Raw genomic sequence first — 18,273 nt, 5'->3', positions numbered from 1 at the left:
ACATTGACGCAGGGGGTTGAATACTTATCTAATCAAGATGTATTAGTGATTTTATTTCCCATTTAATAAAAAATGTTTCTTCCACTTTGACATTACAAGTATTTTGTGAAGATCATTGAAATAAAAATGACAATTAAATCTATTTTAATCCCACAACAAAAAGTGGAAAACGTTAAGGGGTGTGAATACTTTCTGAAAGCACTGTAAATTGTCTTAACATCTTCAAAGATCCCCTTGTGTAAGGGAATTCAAAACCCAGCACAAGAGAGAAAGAACACCCATCCGTTTATCCATGAAGAGTGCCAGCAGTATTTCCTGCATTACTGTTGGGATGGTGATGCAATCACACTTCTTTATTTGCCTCCATGGCAGAAGGAGCCATTGCATTAGTTGCTAGGCAATGTGGCCGTGTGTAAATTGCCAAAGAGTAGGTGTAAGGTGTGATTTGATAACAGTGGAATGTAGCCAAAATAGATGTACCTTTAATATTGCAATGTCAGGATGTTTGCATATTATGTGTATACAAGACATGGCTTACATACATAAAATATTGCCTTGATTTTCCTAGTCAAACTACATAGGCATACTCGGTTTCACTTCTAAATGTCTGGTCTAAAGAGCTGCTTTTATCAATATTATATGGTTTTGTAAATGTGTACCAGTAACCCACTCACCATCATACAAAAAGGTTAATAAACACTTTTTTTTTTTTTTTTTACTGGCGCCACCTTGTGTCCATTTCTGGGCAGAGACATTTTGTGACACTTCAAATGAATGAAGAAACGTAATTTTGTTTCATTGGGAAAATAAATGAACACAAAAAAGACAAACGGACATTGTTACAAAAAAAAAATATATATATATATATATATATATACACACACTAATGTAATTTGTAGTACAATATTGAGTGCGTTAGTTTCCTGTCAAGGACGGGCTTTTTCCCTTTCTCTGCACTCTCCACGGCCATCTCTGACGGAACCTTACAGGAAAATGTATTTAACAAACGTAAAAAAAAAAAAAAATCATGTGAAATACTCAGCTTCAAATGGGCTAAACCTAGTTATTGTCCACGTCGGAATCGTCGAAGATATAAGACGCGGGGCTGGAGCCCCAATGGACGCTCTCTTCCAGGGAGATTACGGAGCTGAAGCTATCCATGAAGAGGTCACTGTTACTGCTGCTACTGCTACTGCTGCTGCTACTGCTGCTGCTACTGCTGCTGCTACTGCTGCTGCTGATCACCATCACCTCCTCCGGCTGGGCTGTGTGAAGAGACAGTGGAAGGCACCATGAGAGCCCTTCATAGACCCACACTGACCTGGGTCGTGTTCGGTAGGGCACACCGTAGCAAAATGATTTGCAATGGAAAATGAAAACCTCTGTTCTTACTGGATGACCTGTCCCCATTTAAAACCTTTTTTTCCCACTGAACACGGCCCTGGTATAACGTATCTCTGTTTCTCACCACTGAACACGGCCCTGGTATAAAGTACCTGTTTCTCACCACTGAACACGGCCATGGTATAAAGTACCTGTTTCTCACCACTGAACACGGCCATGGTATAAAGTACCTGTTTCTCACCACTGAACACAGCCATGAAATAAAGGATCTCTGTTTCTCCCTACTGAACACAGCCCTATTATACAGCATATGTTTCTCCACTATGCGGATATGGCCCCTGCAATTCCCTACACACTTGTTGAATTACTTTGATTTCACTTATCACTCACAAACATCCGTCCGTCCGTCCATCCATCCATCCATCCATCCAGCCGCCACATCTCCACCCATGAATTCCAAGGCCTCCCCTCAACAACCTCTGCGAACCTAGGAGCGGGGCGAACGCACCTCTCACCTTTCCTCTCAGCGATGAGCGCCAGGCGTCTTTGCTTCATGTCGGGGCTGAGCTGCTCCACCATGCGATCGATGCAGTTGTCCAGCACCAGCGAGTGGGTCTGCGACAGGATGGCCTGCCGGCAGATGGGGCACTCGTTCTTCCGCTTGCGCCACTCACTGATGCAGTGCAGGCAGAAGCTGTGGGCGCAGTTAAGCGTCACCGCCTGTAGGGGAGATATGAAAGAGGATCGAAACCAGCTCAGATTAAAGGCTCAGTGCATTCAATGAGGTGCGCACTTGGATATTTCAACAACCGGTTGGTCGATTTTGACATGTGACCCCTCTATCGAAAGCTCTGGATCAGTAGAATTAAATTAGCACAATTGCAAGCCACTGTGATTGCATCATAATATCCAGAAGATGGCGACAAAACAGTGCCTGTTGTGATTGAAACAAACTACTGACTATCTTCAAACACATTCTTGGACATGTAAAACGATGGAAACTCATTGAAATCGACTCGGAATGAGAGAGAGAGACACTAGAGTATCTTTTCAAGTGGTTTTATTCGATCAGACACTACTTTTGGTAACAAAAACAACAAAGGTAAGACGCAGTTTGTTATTGACGTTCTTTGATTAATAGTTTAGTGAGTGTTGGTCATTGAGGAACACGGCTATCACTGTTGGAATCTTTGAGGTAGCAGCTTTCGAATAGTGTATCGTTTGTGTAGATAGAAAAATAAGTTCTGTCTACGAATATACGGGCATGCACGGTTTCAAAATACACTACTGGTTTTGCTATATGCTTATATATTTGCTTGGAGTCTGAATATTATTTCATTTGGGCAACAACAGTTTAGCTAGATTCACAGTTGAGACGCTTCTCGTTCCAGTAGTGTATAACATTCAGGTATTCACACGTTTAAAAACCGTACTACGTCATTGTTTGAGATTGCGGGAGGAGTATCCCGGATATGGGGAACCTCGTCATGAAGAGGTTAAGATATTTATTATGAGACCCATCTTAATTTTCTATAAGAAGTTGGTCATTATTAGTGGGTGTGCATTGTATTGTGCATGGTTCTGGTTAAATTTGTAACAAAAATTACATTATGGTTGTGGAAGGCTTATATTTAGCCTAGGTATAACACTTTTTTTGTTGTTATTATGATTTTTTTTTACATGCAGTGTATTGACATTTAATTGTGCAACAAAGCTTATTTAGAGAAAACATTAAAAAAAACTAGATATATTGCGAATCGCCCATAAATGTGAGAAAAAAATATATATATGCATTTTAACCCATATCGCCCAGCCCTAGTTGAAAATACAATCTACACAGGACCTTCTAATCAGCAGGTTTTGAACGGGTGGAGTTTTGGCTTGCCCGGTGACATCAACAGGCGGTATTACATTTGAATAGACCAATAACAAGGAGTTCCTAACCTCTCTGCCAATATCAGCTAGTTTTCCCCTCTCCACTACTCACAGACAGTCCTAGCAAAATTATTGCTTGAGAAATAGTTTTTGCTAAAAAGCTATTTTAGTTTCTTTTTGACCATTTTAATGGAAAACTATTACAGCAAAGTACTAAATTATTACCCAGAAATGATTTGATATTGAGATAAAAACGGCTGCATTGTGCCTTTACCCTAATCTTTCGTTGTGATAACATTGGGATTACAGATTGAGATTACAGTACAGCGTCTTCCAGTCAGTAGCTATACTCCTAGACAGAGAAGTACATTTAACTGTACATGAGACTGTTATTGATATCCAATGGGAACTCCATAAAACTGGTCAAAATATTTACCCTCATGAAGAGCTCAGAACAAATGATGCATTGAAGTTCGTTCTCCAGCACCTCCGTCATTTGTGTTACCACCTCCTCCTTTTGAGTTCTCGCCCTCTCCTTCTCTTCCTGCAAGACAAAACATTGCTTTGAAACCTCACCCATTTATTTTCATCCAGGTATGTCAAGTGAAGTCAGTATCATTCAACAGAGTTAGGAAATTCAATTGAGTGAGTAAATCACACTGGAGGGAGCTTACTTTTGTCACCTCCAGCTCCTTGTCTTTGGCCTTGAGGACATCCTCGAAGCCTTGTCGAGAGAGTGCAAGTTCCTCTATAACTTTCCTTTGCTATATGGATTGCAACAGATTCAAGATTGGTTACATTCAATTAATACAGTTACATCGGGCCACCTTTAATACATGAGCTCAATGTTTTCTGTTGCTTACCTCTTGCAATGCCTCCTCCAACTGTTTTTTCAAACCCTCCTCTTCATGCTGTGTTTTTTGCACCTTTAAAACAACAAATAATATAAAATAATATGCCATTTAGCAGACGCTTTTATCCAAAGCGACTTACAGTCATGCATGCATACATTTTTACGTAAAACAACAAACACATTTGCCAGTGTTAAATGAGCAGACCTTGATCCTTATCAAATACATATTTGCTCTACTATACACGGTTGTGTAAGATTCCTCCTGAAAGGTCTTGTCACAGTAGTATAATATATACCTTGCCTTCAGAAAGTATTCAGAACCCTTGACTTTTTCCACATTTTGTTACGTAACAGCCTTATTCTAAAATTGATTAAATTGTCCCCCCCACCTTCAATCGACACACAATACCCCATAATGACAAAGCAAAAACCGGTTCAGAAAGTTCTGCAAATTTATAAAAAATTACAAACTAAAATATCCCATTTACGTAAGTATTCAGACCCTTTACTCAGTACTTTGTTGAAGCACCTTTGGCAGCGATTACAGCCTCGAGTCTTCTTGGGTATGACGCTACAAGCTTGGCACACCTGCATTTGGGGAGTTCCTCCTATTCTTCTCTGCAGATCCTCTCAAGCTCTGTCAGGTTGGATGGGGAGCGTCGCAGCACAGCTATTTTCAGGTCTCGCCAGAGATGTTCGATCCGGTTCAAGTCCGGGCTCTGGCTGGGCCACTCAAGGACATTCAGAAGCCACTCCTACATTGTCTTGGCTGTGTGCTTAGGGTCGTTGTCCTGTTGGAAGGTGAACCTTCGCCCCAGTCTGAGTTCCTGAGCGCTCTGGAGCAGGTTTTCATCAAGGATCTCTCTGTACTTTGCTCCGTTCATCTTTCCCTCAATCCTGACTAGACTCCCAGTCCCTGCCGCTGAAAAACATCCCCACAGCATGATGCTGCCACCACCGTGCTTCACCATAGGGATGGTGCCAGGTGTCCTCCAGACATGACGCTTGGCATTCAGGCCAAATCTTGGTTTCATCAGACCAGAGAATCTTGTTTCTCATGGTCTGAGAGTCCTTTAGGTGCCTTTTGGCAAACTCCAAGCGGGCTGTCATGTGCCTTTTACTGAGGAGTGGCTTCCGTCTGGCCACTCTACCATAAAGGCCTGATTGGTGGAGTGCTGCAGAGATGGTTGTCCTTCTGGAAAGTTCTCCCATCTGCACAGAGGAACTCTAGAGCTCTGTCAAGAGTGACCATCGGGTTCTTGGTCACCTCCCTGACCAAGGCCCTTCTCCCCCGATTGCTCAGTTTGGCCGGGCGGCCAGCTCTAGGAAGAGTCTTGGTGGTTCCAGACTTCTTCCATTTAAGAATGATGGAGGCCACTGTGTTCTTGGAGACCTTCAATGCTGAATAAATGTTTTGGTACCCTTCCCCAGATCTGTACCTCGCCACAATCCTGTCTCGGAGCTGTACGGACAATTCCTTCGACCTCATGGCTTGGTTTTTGCTCTGACATGCACTGTCAACTGTGGGACCTTATATAGACAGGTGTGTGCCTTTCCAAATCATGTCCAATCAATTGAATTTACCACAGGTGGACTCCAATCAAGTTGTAGAAACATCTCAAGGATGATCAATGGAAGCAGGATGCACCTGAGATCAATTTAGAGTCTCATAGCAAAAGGTCTGAATACTTATGTAAATAAGGAATCTGTTTTTTTTATTTCATACATTTGCAAAAAATTCTAAGAACCAGTTTTCGCTTTGTCATTATGGGGTTTCGTGTGTAGATTGATGAGGGAAAATGTTAATTTAATCCATTTTAGAATAAGGCTTTAACGTAACAAAATGTGGAAAAAGGGAAGGGGTCTGAATACTTCCCGAATGCACTGTATGTAAATGAGATATTTATGTATTTCATTTTCAATAAATTTGATACAATTTCTAAAAACATGTTTGTACTATGTCATTATGGGGTATTGTGTGTAGGTGGTTGAGGAAAACCCCCCAATTCAATCCATTTTGAATTCAGGCTGTAACAACAAAATGTGGAATAAGTCAAGGGGTATGAATACTTTCTGAAGGCACTGTGATCACGACAACAACAAAAAAAATAGGCTTGCAACGGGGTATAGGTCTGTAAATTCTATGTGAATGGAGGATAATCTTAGAAAAAGCAGGAATTCTGGATGAATCCCTGATATCCCCCTAGTGAGGCTCACCTCCAGGCGGTTCTCTGTCTTGCTGATGGACCTCTCCAACATCTCCATCCTGTGCAGCTGGCCCCTCAGCAGCTCCAGCTGGCTCCGCAGCTCCCTCACCTGCTCCTCCCGGTGGGGGTCGTCCTGCTGTCGCCCCCCCTCGCCCTCCAGGGCCTCCACCCGCCGCTGGGTGACGTCCATCTGCTCCCGCAGCACCAGCATGTTCTGGCTGTACCTAGCAGCCAATCAGTACATTTTTGTTTTTCAGTCTGGATGTTAATAATGAGAACACCAGGGCTTTTAAAAAATGTATACAAATCTGTCCTCCTTTCCTCTCCTTCATCGTGCTGATCTAGGGTTGCAAGATTTCGCTAACTTTCACGAAATTCCCAGGTTTTTCAGAAATCCTGGTTGGAGAATCCGGATTTCCTGCTTATTCCCTAGTGATTCCGGGAATCTTCCAAACAGGATTTCTGGAAAACCTGGTAATTTTGGGAAAGTTACCAGATTTTGGCAACTCTATGCTAATCTAAAATAATTGACCTGGTGAAAGCCAGCCTAATGATGAGCTTCCACCATATTGTTTCACCTGTCAAGTCTTTTCCAATCAGTGCAGACAAGAAATGAAACGAGGAGAGGACAGACTTCTAGACAATTGAGAAAGAGCCATATTCTCTTTTATATAGAACCTGCCAAATATGTTATGAATGTAGCAGTAGGAGCAACAGGAGACACAGACGTACATTTGCAGGCTGGACAGATCCCTGCTAGGTCTGCTGGGTCCCTCTGGAGGCGAGTCCAGCCTCCGATGCTGCCACATGCTGGGCCCGGCCTCCTCCCGTACCCTGTTCCCTGGCCTGTCCCGGGGCTCGTCTGTGGGGCAGGGCTGGCCCTGGGACTTGTCTGTGGCAGAGTGGCGGTAGAGCTTGGATTTAGATGAGGTTGAAGGCTCCAGTTCATCAGAGTTACATTTCCTTTTAGTCTTCTTGGTTCTGGAGGTGGCGCAGGCCACTTCACTAGGTCCCTTCACTAGGTAGGGTTTGATGTCCTCGAGGCGCTGCCGAACCAGTATGTACTCATACTCCACTTTGGTGCCGACGATGGGCACCCCCAACTTTATCGCGTCCCCAAGCCTCAGCAGGTGAGCTTTGTCCACAGGAATTCGTTCTCCATTCACCCACACACCATTAAGGCTCTGGAAAAAGAATGTAAACTTTTTATAATAAAAACACTCACCGTTTCATTTTCAATTGGATATATGGAGAAGCTGTACCTTCTTATCGGTCACCGTCCATTGGCCGTCGTCTCGTTGCTTTAACATACAGTGCAGTCTGGATATCATTAGGGGGCAGCTTGGGGACACGAGCTGGTGAGTGACATTTAAACCACGTCCAATTGTGACCTGAGAAAAGAATGGAGCTTAGGGAATTTCATTCACATAGTAGCTCGTTCTACTTTTTTGCATAATGTTAACAATATTTTTTGGGGCATACAGCAGATTAAGAGTCCATAGTTATCTCTATGATAGAGAAATGTTCCTGTGACGTTACTGTATGTGACATGCAGGCGCGACCCGTCATTCAGGGCAGGTGGGGCCTGTTTTGCATGTTATTTTGGCATGAATACGTGTCACATATCAGTTTGCAAAGAATGAAAAAGAAAATAATCATTGAGTTAAAAAAGTCGCATTCAAACATGGTCTCTTTTTTGCTTTCTTGGGTAAGGCAGTTCCAAAATGCAGGTGTTTCAGCCTAGCTCAGTGCTTTCTGTGGTGGTGGGGCAGCCAGCGGAAAATACGGAGCGTAGTGGTTGGTCATGTTCTCTAGTTGTGCCGTGATTGGCTCAGTGTTCTGTCACTCATGGGGACACTGTCACTGCACCCTTGGGTGCTGCCATAGAATTACATTAGAAGTGCCCATCCAAGAAGGCTCAAAGTCATTGGCCACAGATAAAATGACGTTTATTCACATTATATCTACCGTAGCTTTGATTGCACTGATCATGTCAACATCAAACTTTCAAAATCTTAGCTAGCAGTCACCATCATGAATCAAGTCCACAATCTACCGGCAAATCCTTTTCAATCCTTGTCATATGAAGAGAAATTATAGATCAAACGTATCAGTGCTCATCGGCCATAAACATTACACAACAAGTTGGAAAACGCAAATTCAACAATGAGTGGTTTGGATGGAATCAGTGGCTAACTGCAAGTGTTGCAAAGCAATCACTAGCCTGCTATTCAGTGGAGTGGGTGTGTGTGGTCCAAGTCTGGGTTTAAGGGTCTCTTTTCCAAGCTTAAAATAATAAACATTCAACACAATGGGCCAAAAAAGGTTGAATACATTGGCCATGCTGTCAATCCAGCATGACTTCTGCCGCGTTCAAAACAACTGGAAACGCGGAACTGGAAAATCTCAGACTTCAAGACAACTGGGAACTAGTTTTGAATGGTCATCCAACTCGGAATTCCAAGTTGGGAACTCGGGCCTCTTTCTAGAGCTCCGACCTGAACATCACTGACGTCATGATTCGACCTTGTTCCCCCCCCCCCGAGTTCCCAGTTGTCTTGAAAGCACCATAAATCCAGAGAATACCAGACTTTGATGACAAAGTTTGATGACAACATTTGCCCATGAAGGACCGCCGCGTGTTTTTCCTGTTCAAGTGAGCACAGCACAACAAGGTGAGTCCAAAAATGTATTGTATGCTTCTGCATAAATTATGTAATATGCCAGGGAGATATGTATACTGTAGCTAAGAAAGTAATACTAAGTGTATGTTGTGTAGTAAGCTGTTAGTAGCCCGTGTGCCTCACCGTAATAATTTGGTCCCTTTCCCCCTCATAACTTAGCCTACTGTTTTGATTTGGTAACATATAGCCTGTTTTAGAGAAATGTAATCATCAAATATTGTAAGAGCTTTTATTGTCTGCTTATATGCCCCCTTTATTTATCCTACGGTTCTGACTTGGTGTATAGGGAGAATACTGTAAGAACGGCCCATGTTCTGAATTCTGTCGCTGTACATTTCAAAAGTGCTGAACAAAGATGACTACGTCAGTCCTAGATCGCTTAATAATGTCTTCACCGAAATTACGGATTGCCTCTTATTCGCTCGTCGACCACTTATGCCATACTTTGTACATCTCAATTGTCAGTAGAAACCACATTTGTTTAAGCAAGGCAGCCATATCAGCTATGTTTTTGTAAAACGTAGTAAATAAGGCTGAATGAACCGTTTCGCTGCCAGACAAGGCTCCGCTGATAGCCAGGTGTAGCAGTAGTAAGGATTCACTCCATGGTGCTGAAAAGAAAGCTCTGCTGTTGGGACAGCTTTACGTAGGCCCTAACAGTTTGTGGGCACCGTTTGTCACCGTTCTAGTGCAATTTATGTATTGTTTAGTGTTGTGGCTTTGCTGGCATGCAGTGGTGATTTTAGCATGTAAATCTTGGTTGGGCAAACTCCCCCATTTTTTAAAAATGCATGCCAGCAAAGCCACAACAAAACACTAAACAACACATTAATTGCACTATAACGGTGACATATGGTGCCCACAAACTGTTAGGGCCTACATAAAGCTGTCCCAACACCTTACCACTGCTACACCTGGCTATCAGCAAAGCCTTGTCTGGCAGCAAAATAATTCATTCAGCCTCATTTACTGCATTTTAAAAAGACATAGCAGAGCCCCACCTGCCCTAAATGACAGGTCGCTACTGCTGGCTTGCATCTACAAACATATATATTTTTTTGCCCCACCAAGATTTACATGCTAAAAATCGCCACTGGTGACATGTATTGTATGTAAGCCATTGTATGTTGTATTGTATATTGGTTTGTAAGCCATGTACTGTAGCTATGGCTTGGGCCTAGTAGCACCCCTAACTATAGTAACATTCTGCGTGTGAGAACTGTAGGTCTGGTGTTATTTGCTGCTACTATGTAACGTTACACATGCGAGGCTACTAAGTTAGCCATGGTCTACTAGGCTAGTTTCCCTATGATAAATCTTGGTTGGAACCTAAATTATTTCCCAATCGTTTAGTTCTGAATAGAACCATTATATAGTGACCGTACGTACCCCAACCAGAAGCCATGGATTACAGGCAACATCCGCACTGAGCTAAAGGGTAGAGCTGCCGCTTTCAAGGAGCCGGACTCTAACCCGGACGCTTATAAGAAATCCAGCTATGCCCTCCGACGAACCATCAAACAGGCAAAGCATCAATACAGGACTAAGATTGAATCGTACTATACCGGCACCGACGCTCGTCGGATGTGGTAGGGCTTGCAAACTATTATGGACTACAAAGGGAAGCACAGCCGCGAGCTGCCCAGTGACAAGCCTACCAAACGAGCTAAATTACTTCTATGCTCGCTTCGAGGCAAGCAACACTGAAGCATGAATGAGAACATCAGCTGTTCCGGACGACTGTGTGATTACACTCTCCGTAGCCGATGTGAGTAAGACCTTTAAACAGGTCAACATTCACAAGGCCGCAGGCCCAGACGGATTACCAGGACGTGTACTCCAAGCATGCGCTGATCAACTGGCAAGTGTCTTCACTGACATTTTCAACCGGTCCCTGACTGAGTCTGTAATACCAACATCTTTCAAGCAGACCACCATAGTCCCTGTGCTCAAGAACCCTAAGTTAACCTGCCTAAATTACTACCTAACCGTAGCACTCACATCTGTAGACATAAAGTGCTTTGAAAGGCTGGTCATGGCTCACATCAACACCATTATCCCAGAATCCCTAGACCCACACCAATTTGCATACCGCCCCAACAGATCCACAGATGATGCAATCTCCATTGCACTCCACACTGCCCTTTCCTACCTGGACAAAAGGAACACCTACGTGAGAATGCTATTCATTGACTACAGCTCAGCGTTCAACACCATAGTGCCCTCAAAGCTCATCACTAAACTAAGGACCCTGGGACTAAACACCTCCCTCTGCAACTGGATCCAGGACTCCCTGACGGGCCGCCCCCCCAGGTGGTAAAGGTAGGTAACAACACATCTGCCACGCTGCCCCTCAGGGGTGCGTGCGCAGTCCCCTCCTGTTCACCCATGACTGCATGTCCAGGCACTACTCCAACACCATCATTAAGTTTGCAGACTACGATGAGACAGCCTATAGGGAGGAGGTCAGAGACCTGGCAGTGTGGTGCCAGGATAACAACCTCTCCCTCAATGTGACCAAGACAAAGGAGATGATTGTGGACTACAGGAAAAGGAGGACCGAGCACGGCCCCATTCTCATCGACATCGACAGAGCTGTAGTGGAGCAGGTTGAGAGCTTCAAGTTCCTTGGTGTCCACATCACCAACAAACTATCATGGTCCAAACACACCAAGACAGTTGTGAAGAGGGGCACGACAAAGCCTATTCCCCCTCAGGAGACTGAAAAGATTTGGCATGGGTCCTCAGATCCTCAAAAATGTCTACAGCTGCACCATCGAGAGCATCCTGAATGGTTGCATCACCGCCTGGTATGGCAACTGCTCGACCTCCGACCGCAAGGCACTACAGAGGGTAGTGGATATGGCCCAGTACATCACTGTGGCCAAGCTTCCTGCCATCCAAGACGTCCATACCAGGCGGTGTCAGAGGAAGGCCCTAAAAATTGCCAAATACTCCAGCCACCCTAGTCATAGACTGTTCTCTCTGTTACCACATGGCAAGCGGTACCGGAGCGCCAAGTCTAGTTCCAAAATGCTTCTTAACAGCTTCTAACCCCAAGCAATAAGACTCTTGAACAGCTAATCAAATGGCTACCCGGACTATTTGCATTGTCCCCCCCCACCCCCTCTTTTTCCGCTGCTGCTACTCTCTGTTTATTATCTATGCATAGCGACTTTACCTCTAACCACATGTACATATTATCTCAATTACCTCCACTAACCTGTGCACCCGCACATTGACTCTGTACCGGTACCCCCTGTATATAGCCTCGCTACTGTTATTTTACTGCTGCTCTTTAATTTTCTTTTTTAATTATCTATTTTTTACTTAACACTTATTTTTCTTAAAACTGCATTGTTGGTTAAGGGCTTGTAAGTAAGCATTTCACTGTAAGGTAAAATGTATTGTTGTAGTCGGTGCATGTGACAAATACAATTTGATTTGATAGTTTTTTTCGTTCCCTTCCACTGCTTCGACCAGCAAAATAAAGTTCTGAACCAGTTCGAACCAAAGAAAAGTACCGTTTATATCTTTCCTTTCTGTTCCTTTTTCAACCTCTGAAATATATATCTATATTTTTTACATTTAGCTTGACCTTAAATGACTTCACGAATCAGTGCGGAAAGAGGAGCTTGCTGTGCAGCGGATAAGCGATATAATCTGCATAGGAAAGTCATTTAGAGCAAATTCTATTTTTTTCCGCCCATAACAGCATGGTTTATTCATAATGAAAGACAAACATGCGCTGACAGTTTCTTTGGTTATAGTCACGGCCGTGTACAGTTGTGGTGAAAAGTTTTGAGAATGACAAGTATTGGTCTTCAAAGTTTGCTGCTTCAGTGTTATGTATGCACGCATGACTGTAAGTCGCTTTGGATAAAAGCGTCTGCTAAATGGCATATTATTATTATGAGATATTTTTGTCAGATGTTACTATGGTATACTGAAATATAATTACAAGCATTCCATAAGTGTCAAAGGCTTTTATTGACAATTATATTAAGTTTATGCAAAGAGTCAATATTTGCAGTGTTGTCCCTTTCTTTTTCAAGGCCTCTGCAATCCGCCCTGGCATGCTGTCAATTAACTTCTGGGCCACATCCTGACTGATGGCAGCCCATTCTTGCATAATCAATGCTTGGAGTTTGTCAGAATTTGTGGGTTTTTGTTTGTCCACCCGCCTCTTGAGGATCGACCACAAGTTCGCAATGGGATTAAGGTCTGGGGAGTTTCCTGACCATGGACCCAAAATGTCAATGTTTTGTTCCCAGAGCCACTTAGTTATCACTTTTGCCTTATGGCAAGGTGCTCCATCATGCTGGAAAAGGCATTGGTTGTCACCAAACTGTTCTTGGATGGTTGGGAGAAGTTGCACCCGGAGGATGTGTTGGTACCATTTTTTATTCATGGCTGTGTTCTTAGGCAAAATTGTGAGTGAGCCCACTCCCTTGGCTGAGAAGCAACCCCACACATGAATGGTCTCAGGATGCTTTACTGTTGGCATGACACAGGACTGATGGTAGCGCTCACCTTGTCTTCTCCGGACAAGGAGTTTTCCGGATGACCCAAACAATCGGAAAGGGGATTCATCAAAGAAAATGACTTTACCCCAGTCCTCAGCAGTCCAATCCCTGTACCTTTTGCAGGATATCAGTCAGTCCCTGATGTTTTTCCTGGAGAGAAGTGGCTTCTTTGCTGCCCTTCTTGACACCAGGCCATCCTCCAAAAGTCTTCGCCCCACTGTGCGTGCAGATGCCATCACACCTGCCTGCTGCCATTCCTGAGCAAGCTCTGCACTGGTGGTGCCCCGATCCCGCAGCTGAATCAACTTTAGGAGACGGTCCTGGCGCTTGCTTGACTTTCTTAGGCGCCCTGACGCCTTCTTCACAACAACTGAACCTCTCTCCTTGAAGTTCTTGATGATCCGATAAATGATTAATTTAGGTGCAATCTTACTAGCAGCAATATCCTTGCCTGTGAAGTCCTTTTTGTGCAAAGCAATGATTACAGCACGTGTTTCCTTGCAGGTAACCATGGTTAACAGAGGAAGAACAATGATTTCAAGCACCACCCTCCTTTTAAAGCTTCCAGTCTGTTATTCTAACTCAATCAGTGATCTCCAGCCTTGTCCTCGTCAACACTCTCACCTGTGTTAACAAGAGAATCACTGACATGATGGCAGCTGGTCCTTTTGTGGCAGGGCTGAAATGCAGTGGAAATGTTTTTTTGGGATTAAGTTCATTTTCATGGCAAAGAGGGACTTTGCAATTAATTGCAATTCATCTGATCACTCTTCATGACATTCTGGAGATTATGCAAATTGCCATCATAAAAACTGAGTCAGCAGACTTTGTGAAAATTAATATGTGTGTCATTCTCAACTTTTGACCACGACTGTATATCCCCCCTCAAGCCGATACCACAACGGCCCTCAAAGAACTTCACTGGACTTTATGCAAACTGGATTTTAACAAAGCAAATTTGAGGACTAGGCTGCCGAAGTTCTATCAACATATCAACTGTTGTTCTCGGGCTGCTAAAATCCTCGACCATTGCTATTCGAACTTCCGGGATGGTTATAAGGCCCACCCCCGCCCTCCTTTCGGCAAATCTGACCACGACTCCATTTTGCTTCTCCCTTCCTATAGGCAGAAACTCAAACGGGAAGTACCCGTGCTAAGGACTATTCAACGCTGGTCTGACCAATCGGAATCCACGCTTCAAGATTGTTTTGATCACGCGGACTTGGGTATGTTCCAGGTAGCTTGCGAAAATAATTTAGACGAATACACTGAAACGGTGACTGAGCTTATCAGGAAGTGTATAGGTGATGTTCTGCCCACTGTGACTATTAAAACCTACCCTAACCAGAAACCGTGGATAGATGGCAGCATTCGCGCAAAACTGAAAGCGCGAACCACTGGAAATATGGAAGAACAGTGTAGCTACTCACTCCACAAGGCAATTAAACTGGCAAAACATCAGTATAGGAGACAAAGTGGAGTCACAATTCAACGGCTCAGACACGGGACGTATGTGGCAGGGTCTACAGACAATCACGGACTACAAAAGGAAAACCAGCCACGTCGCCAACACTGACGTCTCGCTTCCAGACAAGCTAAACACCTTCTTCGCCCGCTTTGAGGATAACACAGTGCCACCGACAAGGCCCACTACCAAGGACTGTGGCCTCTCCTTCTCCGTGGCCGACATGAGTAAGATATTTAAGCATGTTAACCCCCACAAGGCTGCCGGCCCTGAAGGCATCCCTAGCCGCGTCTTCAGAGCATGCGCAGACCAGCTGGCTGGTGTGTTTACGGACATATTCAATCTCTCCCTTTCCCAGTCTGCTGTCCCCACATTCTTCAAGATGGCCACCATTGTTCCTGTACCCAAGAAAGCAAAGATAACTGAACTAAATGACTATCGCCCCGTAGCACTCACCTCTGTCATCATGAAGTGCTTTGAGAGACTAGTCAAGGATCATATCACCTCTACCTTACCTGTCACCCTAGACCCACTTCAATTTTCTTACCGCCCCAATAGATCCACAGACGATGCAATCGCCATCACACTGCCCTATCCCATCTGGACAAGAGGAATACCTATGTAAGAATGATGTTAATTGACTATAGCTCAGCATTCAACACCATAGTACCCCCAAGCTCATCATTAAGCTCGAGGCCCTGGGTCTGAACCCCGCCCTGTGCAACTGGGTCCTGGACATCCTCATGGGCCGCCCCCAGGTGGTGAAGGTAGGAAACAACATCTCCACTTCGCTGATCCTCAACACTGGGGCCCCACAAGGGTGCGTGCTCAGCCCCCTCCTGTACTCCCTGTTCACCCATGACAGTGTGGCCAAGCACGCCTCCAACTCAATTTGCAGACGACACAACAGTAGTAGGCTTGATTACCAACAATGACGAGACATCCTCAGGGAGGAGGTGAGTGAGGGCTCTGGGAGTGTGGTGCCAGGAAAATAACCTCTCGCTCAACGTCAACAAAACAAAGGAGATGATCGTGGACTTCAGGAAACAGCAGAGGGTGCACCCCCCTATCCACAGTGGAGAACGTGGAAAGCTTCAAGTTTCTTGGCTTACACATCACTGTCAAACTGAAATGGTCCACCCACGCAGACAAGTGTGGGGAAGAAGGCGCAAAACACGAGATATGCAACTGAAATTGAGTGTGAGGAGAGCGCGAGAGAGGATGGAGGAAGCTTGTCATGAAGCGCTGGGCATCTTGTTATGACATGCCCACATAATTATATCTATGGAGGAGCCGCATCTATGGAGGAACTTTGAATGTCTTTGAACTCCCGAGTTGGTTTAATGTTGGACCAGAGCAAACGTTAACAAACGTCACTACTTGAATTAAAAACACGTCTTACCTTTTTGTAGTTAATAAATCCAATGTGAAAAGTGATAACTATAGTACCCTTAACTTGCATTGAAAAAGTCAATCAATTCTTCTCTAAACATCAAATCAATCAAACCTAATTGTAACATGCTTCGTAAACAGGTGTACACTAACAGTGAAATGCTTACTTACGGGCCCTTCTCAACAGTGCATAATACAATAATACAGAAAACATTATAATAGTAACACGAGGAACAAATACACGATGAGCAATAATAGCTTGGCTATATACATGGTGTACCAGTTGGCAGGCAGACGCTGGAATACGTTTGAGTGGCAGAGTGAGGACTTTTGAACCGGTTTCAACCCTTGATTACCATTTCGCATTCATGAGGGATTTAGCTAACAGTCTAGGTAGCTAGCTAGCCAGTAGGTTGAGGTTCAACTTTAGCACCAAACAGCTAATTAGCTAAAATGTACATGCAACCAGTTTGTTTGATTCGCACCTACATTTACTAACGGCTAGCTACTGTATGCTACCTCTGTATTCTCGAACAAGCGGAGCCAGTCCAAATCTTTCCCGACTCGTGTCAAACACCATACTTCTTTCTTCGCAGATTCATTCTCTTCAGCTGTAGAAGAATTTGAGCTTTCTATTTGGTCCATTTTACAACATATTACATCTAGCTAGCTGAGCAAAATATGTCTTGTTTACCCTTCTTAGGGGTTGACAGAGCCTTCAGTGGAAATGAAATCACGTGAGTTATAAAAAAAGTCCCAGAATGCCTCACTCTAAAACTTTTTGGGTTTCCACTACTTACCCCAACCACAAAGTCAACATCGACTACATCGTAAAGATTTATTAAAACAAACATTTGCTTTTTGGTCTTAATTTAAGGTTAGGGTTATGCATAAGGTTAAAGGTGTGGTTAAGGTTAGAGTTAGGTTTAATATTACATTTTAAGAAGATAAATTGAAGAAATGGGCGGGGTTTATGATGTTGTGGCTGTGGTAACTAGTGACGAGCAACCTTTTTCTTCATGTCTGGACCATTGATTAGTCTGGACAAGGGGTCGCCAACATGTCGCTCGCGAGCTCACCTATGAGTAGCTCGTGAAGCAATTCTGAAAGTGCATGTATTCTTCACGTGTTCCACCGCATGCTGTCATAAACAAATCTCACAAGTAAGCATGACGCTTTTGACCGCGTTGACGCTCGAGGCCCGTCTGTTTTCTAAGGTTAAAATCGTTTTACCCAGAACAGTCTTAACACTTGTAATTATCATTTTTCACTTGCTTTTTTCAAGTGTCAAATGTCTTTTTCTCCCATGTCTTTTTTCCACTTGTCCAGTGTGTGTTTCAAATCAAACCAAATCAAAATTGTATTGGTCACATACACATATTTAGCAGGCTTGTGTTCCTAGCTCCAACAGTGCAGTAGTATCCAACAATTCACAACAATACAAACAAATCTAAAAGTAAAATAATGTAATTAAGAAATATATAAATATTAGGATGAACAATGTCAGATTGGCATTGACTAAAATACAGTAGAATAGAGTATATACATATGAAATTAGTAATTATTACCTTCACCATCTGGGGGCGGCCCGTCAAGAAGGCCAGGAACCATTAAAGCAGTATGTAAACATTATTAAAGTGACTAGTGTTCCATTATTAAAGTGACCAATTATTCCATGACTATGTACAGTGGGGAGAACAAGTATTTGATACACTGCCGATTTTGCAGGTTTTCCTACTTACAAAGCATGTAGAGGTCTGTAATTTTTATCATAGGTACACTTCAACTGTGAGAGACAGAATCTAAAACAAAAATCCAGAAACTCACATTGTATGATTTTTAAGTAATTCATTTGCATTTTATTGCATGACATAAGTATTTCATACATCAGAAAAGCAGAACTTAATATTTGGTACAGAAACCTTTG

General features: G+C 43.6%; 1 protein-coding gene across 5 annotated transcripts; it reads right to left on the bottom strand.

Annotated features, from left to right (window-relative positions):
* Positions 1-460: 460 nt before the first annotated feature.
* LOC121552741 (E3 ubiquitin-protein ligase rnf8-like) lies at positions 461-17,079 on the bottom strand. 5 transcript variants are annotated; one of them, XM_045211379.1, is made up of 9 exons: positions 17,041-17,079; positions 7,542-7,670; positions 7,012-7,463; positions 6,290-6,503; positions 4,083-4,145; positions 3,894-3,983; positions 3,656-3,763; positions 1,860-2,064; positions 461-1,265 (listed from the first exon to the last, which is right to left on the bottom strand). In XM_045211379.1, the coding sequence occupies exons 2-9, from the start codon at positions 7,608-7,610 to the stop codon at positions 1,060-1,062; spliced, it is 1,407 nt and encodes a 468-aa protein (XP_045067314.1). In that variant the 5' UTR covers positions 7,611-7,670; positions 17,041-17,079; the 3' UTR covers positions 461-1,059. The 5 variants fall into 5 exon arrangements, with proteins under 5 accessions (XP_045067314.1, XP_041721700.1, XP_045067312.1 ...); XM_041865766.2 differs by having other exon boundaries at positions 16,866-17,077; XM_045211377.1 differs by having other exon boundaries at positions 1,166-1,265; positions 1,853-2,064; positions 16,866-17,077.
* Between the last annotated feature and the right edge of the window lie 1,194 nt (positions 17,080-18,273).

This window comes from Coregonus clupeaformis, chromosome 36, assembly GCF_020615455.1.
Source record: "Coregonus clupeaformis isolate EN_2021a chromosome 36, ASM2061545v1, whole genome shotgun sequence".
Taxonomy (NCBI): Eukaryota; Metazoa; Chordata; class Actinopteri; order Salmoniformes; family Salmonidae; genus Coregonus; species Coregonus clupeaformis.
Note: the sequence above shows the minus strand (reverse complement) of the source record. Positions and strands in the feature narration are given on the sequence as shown.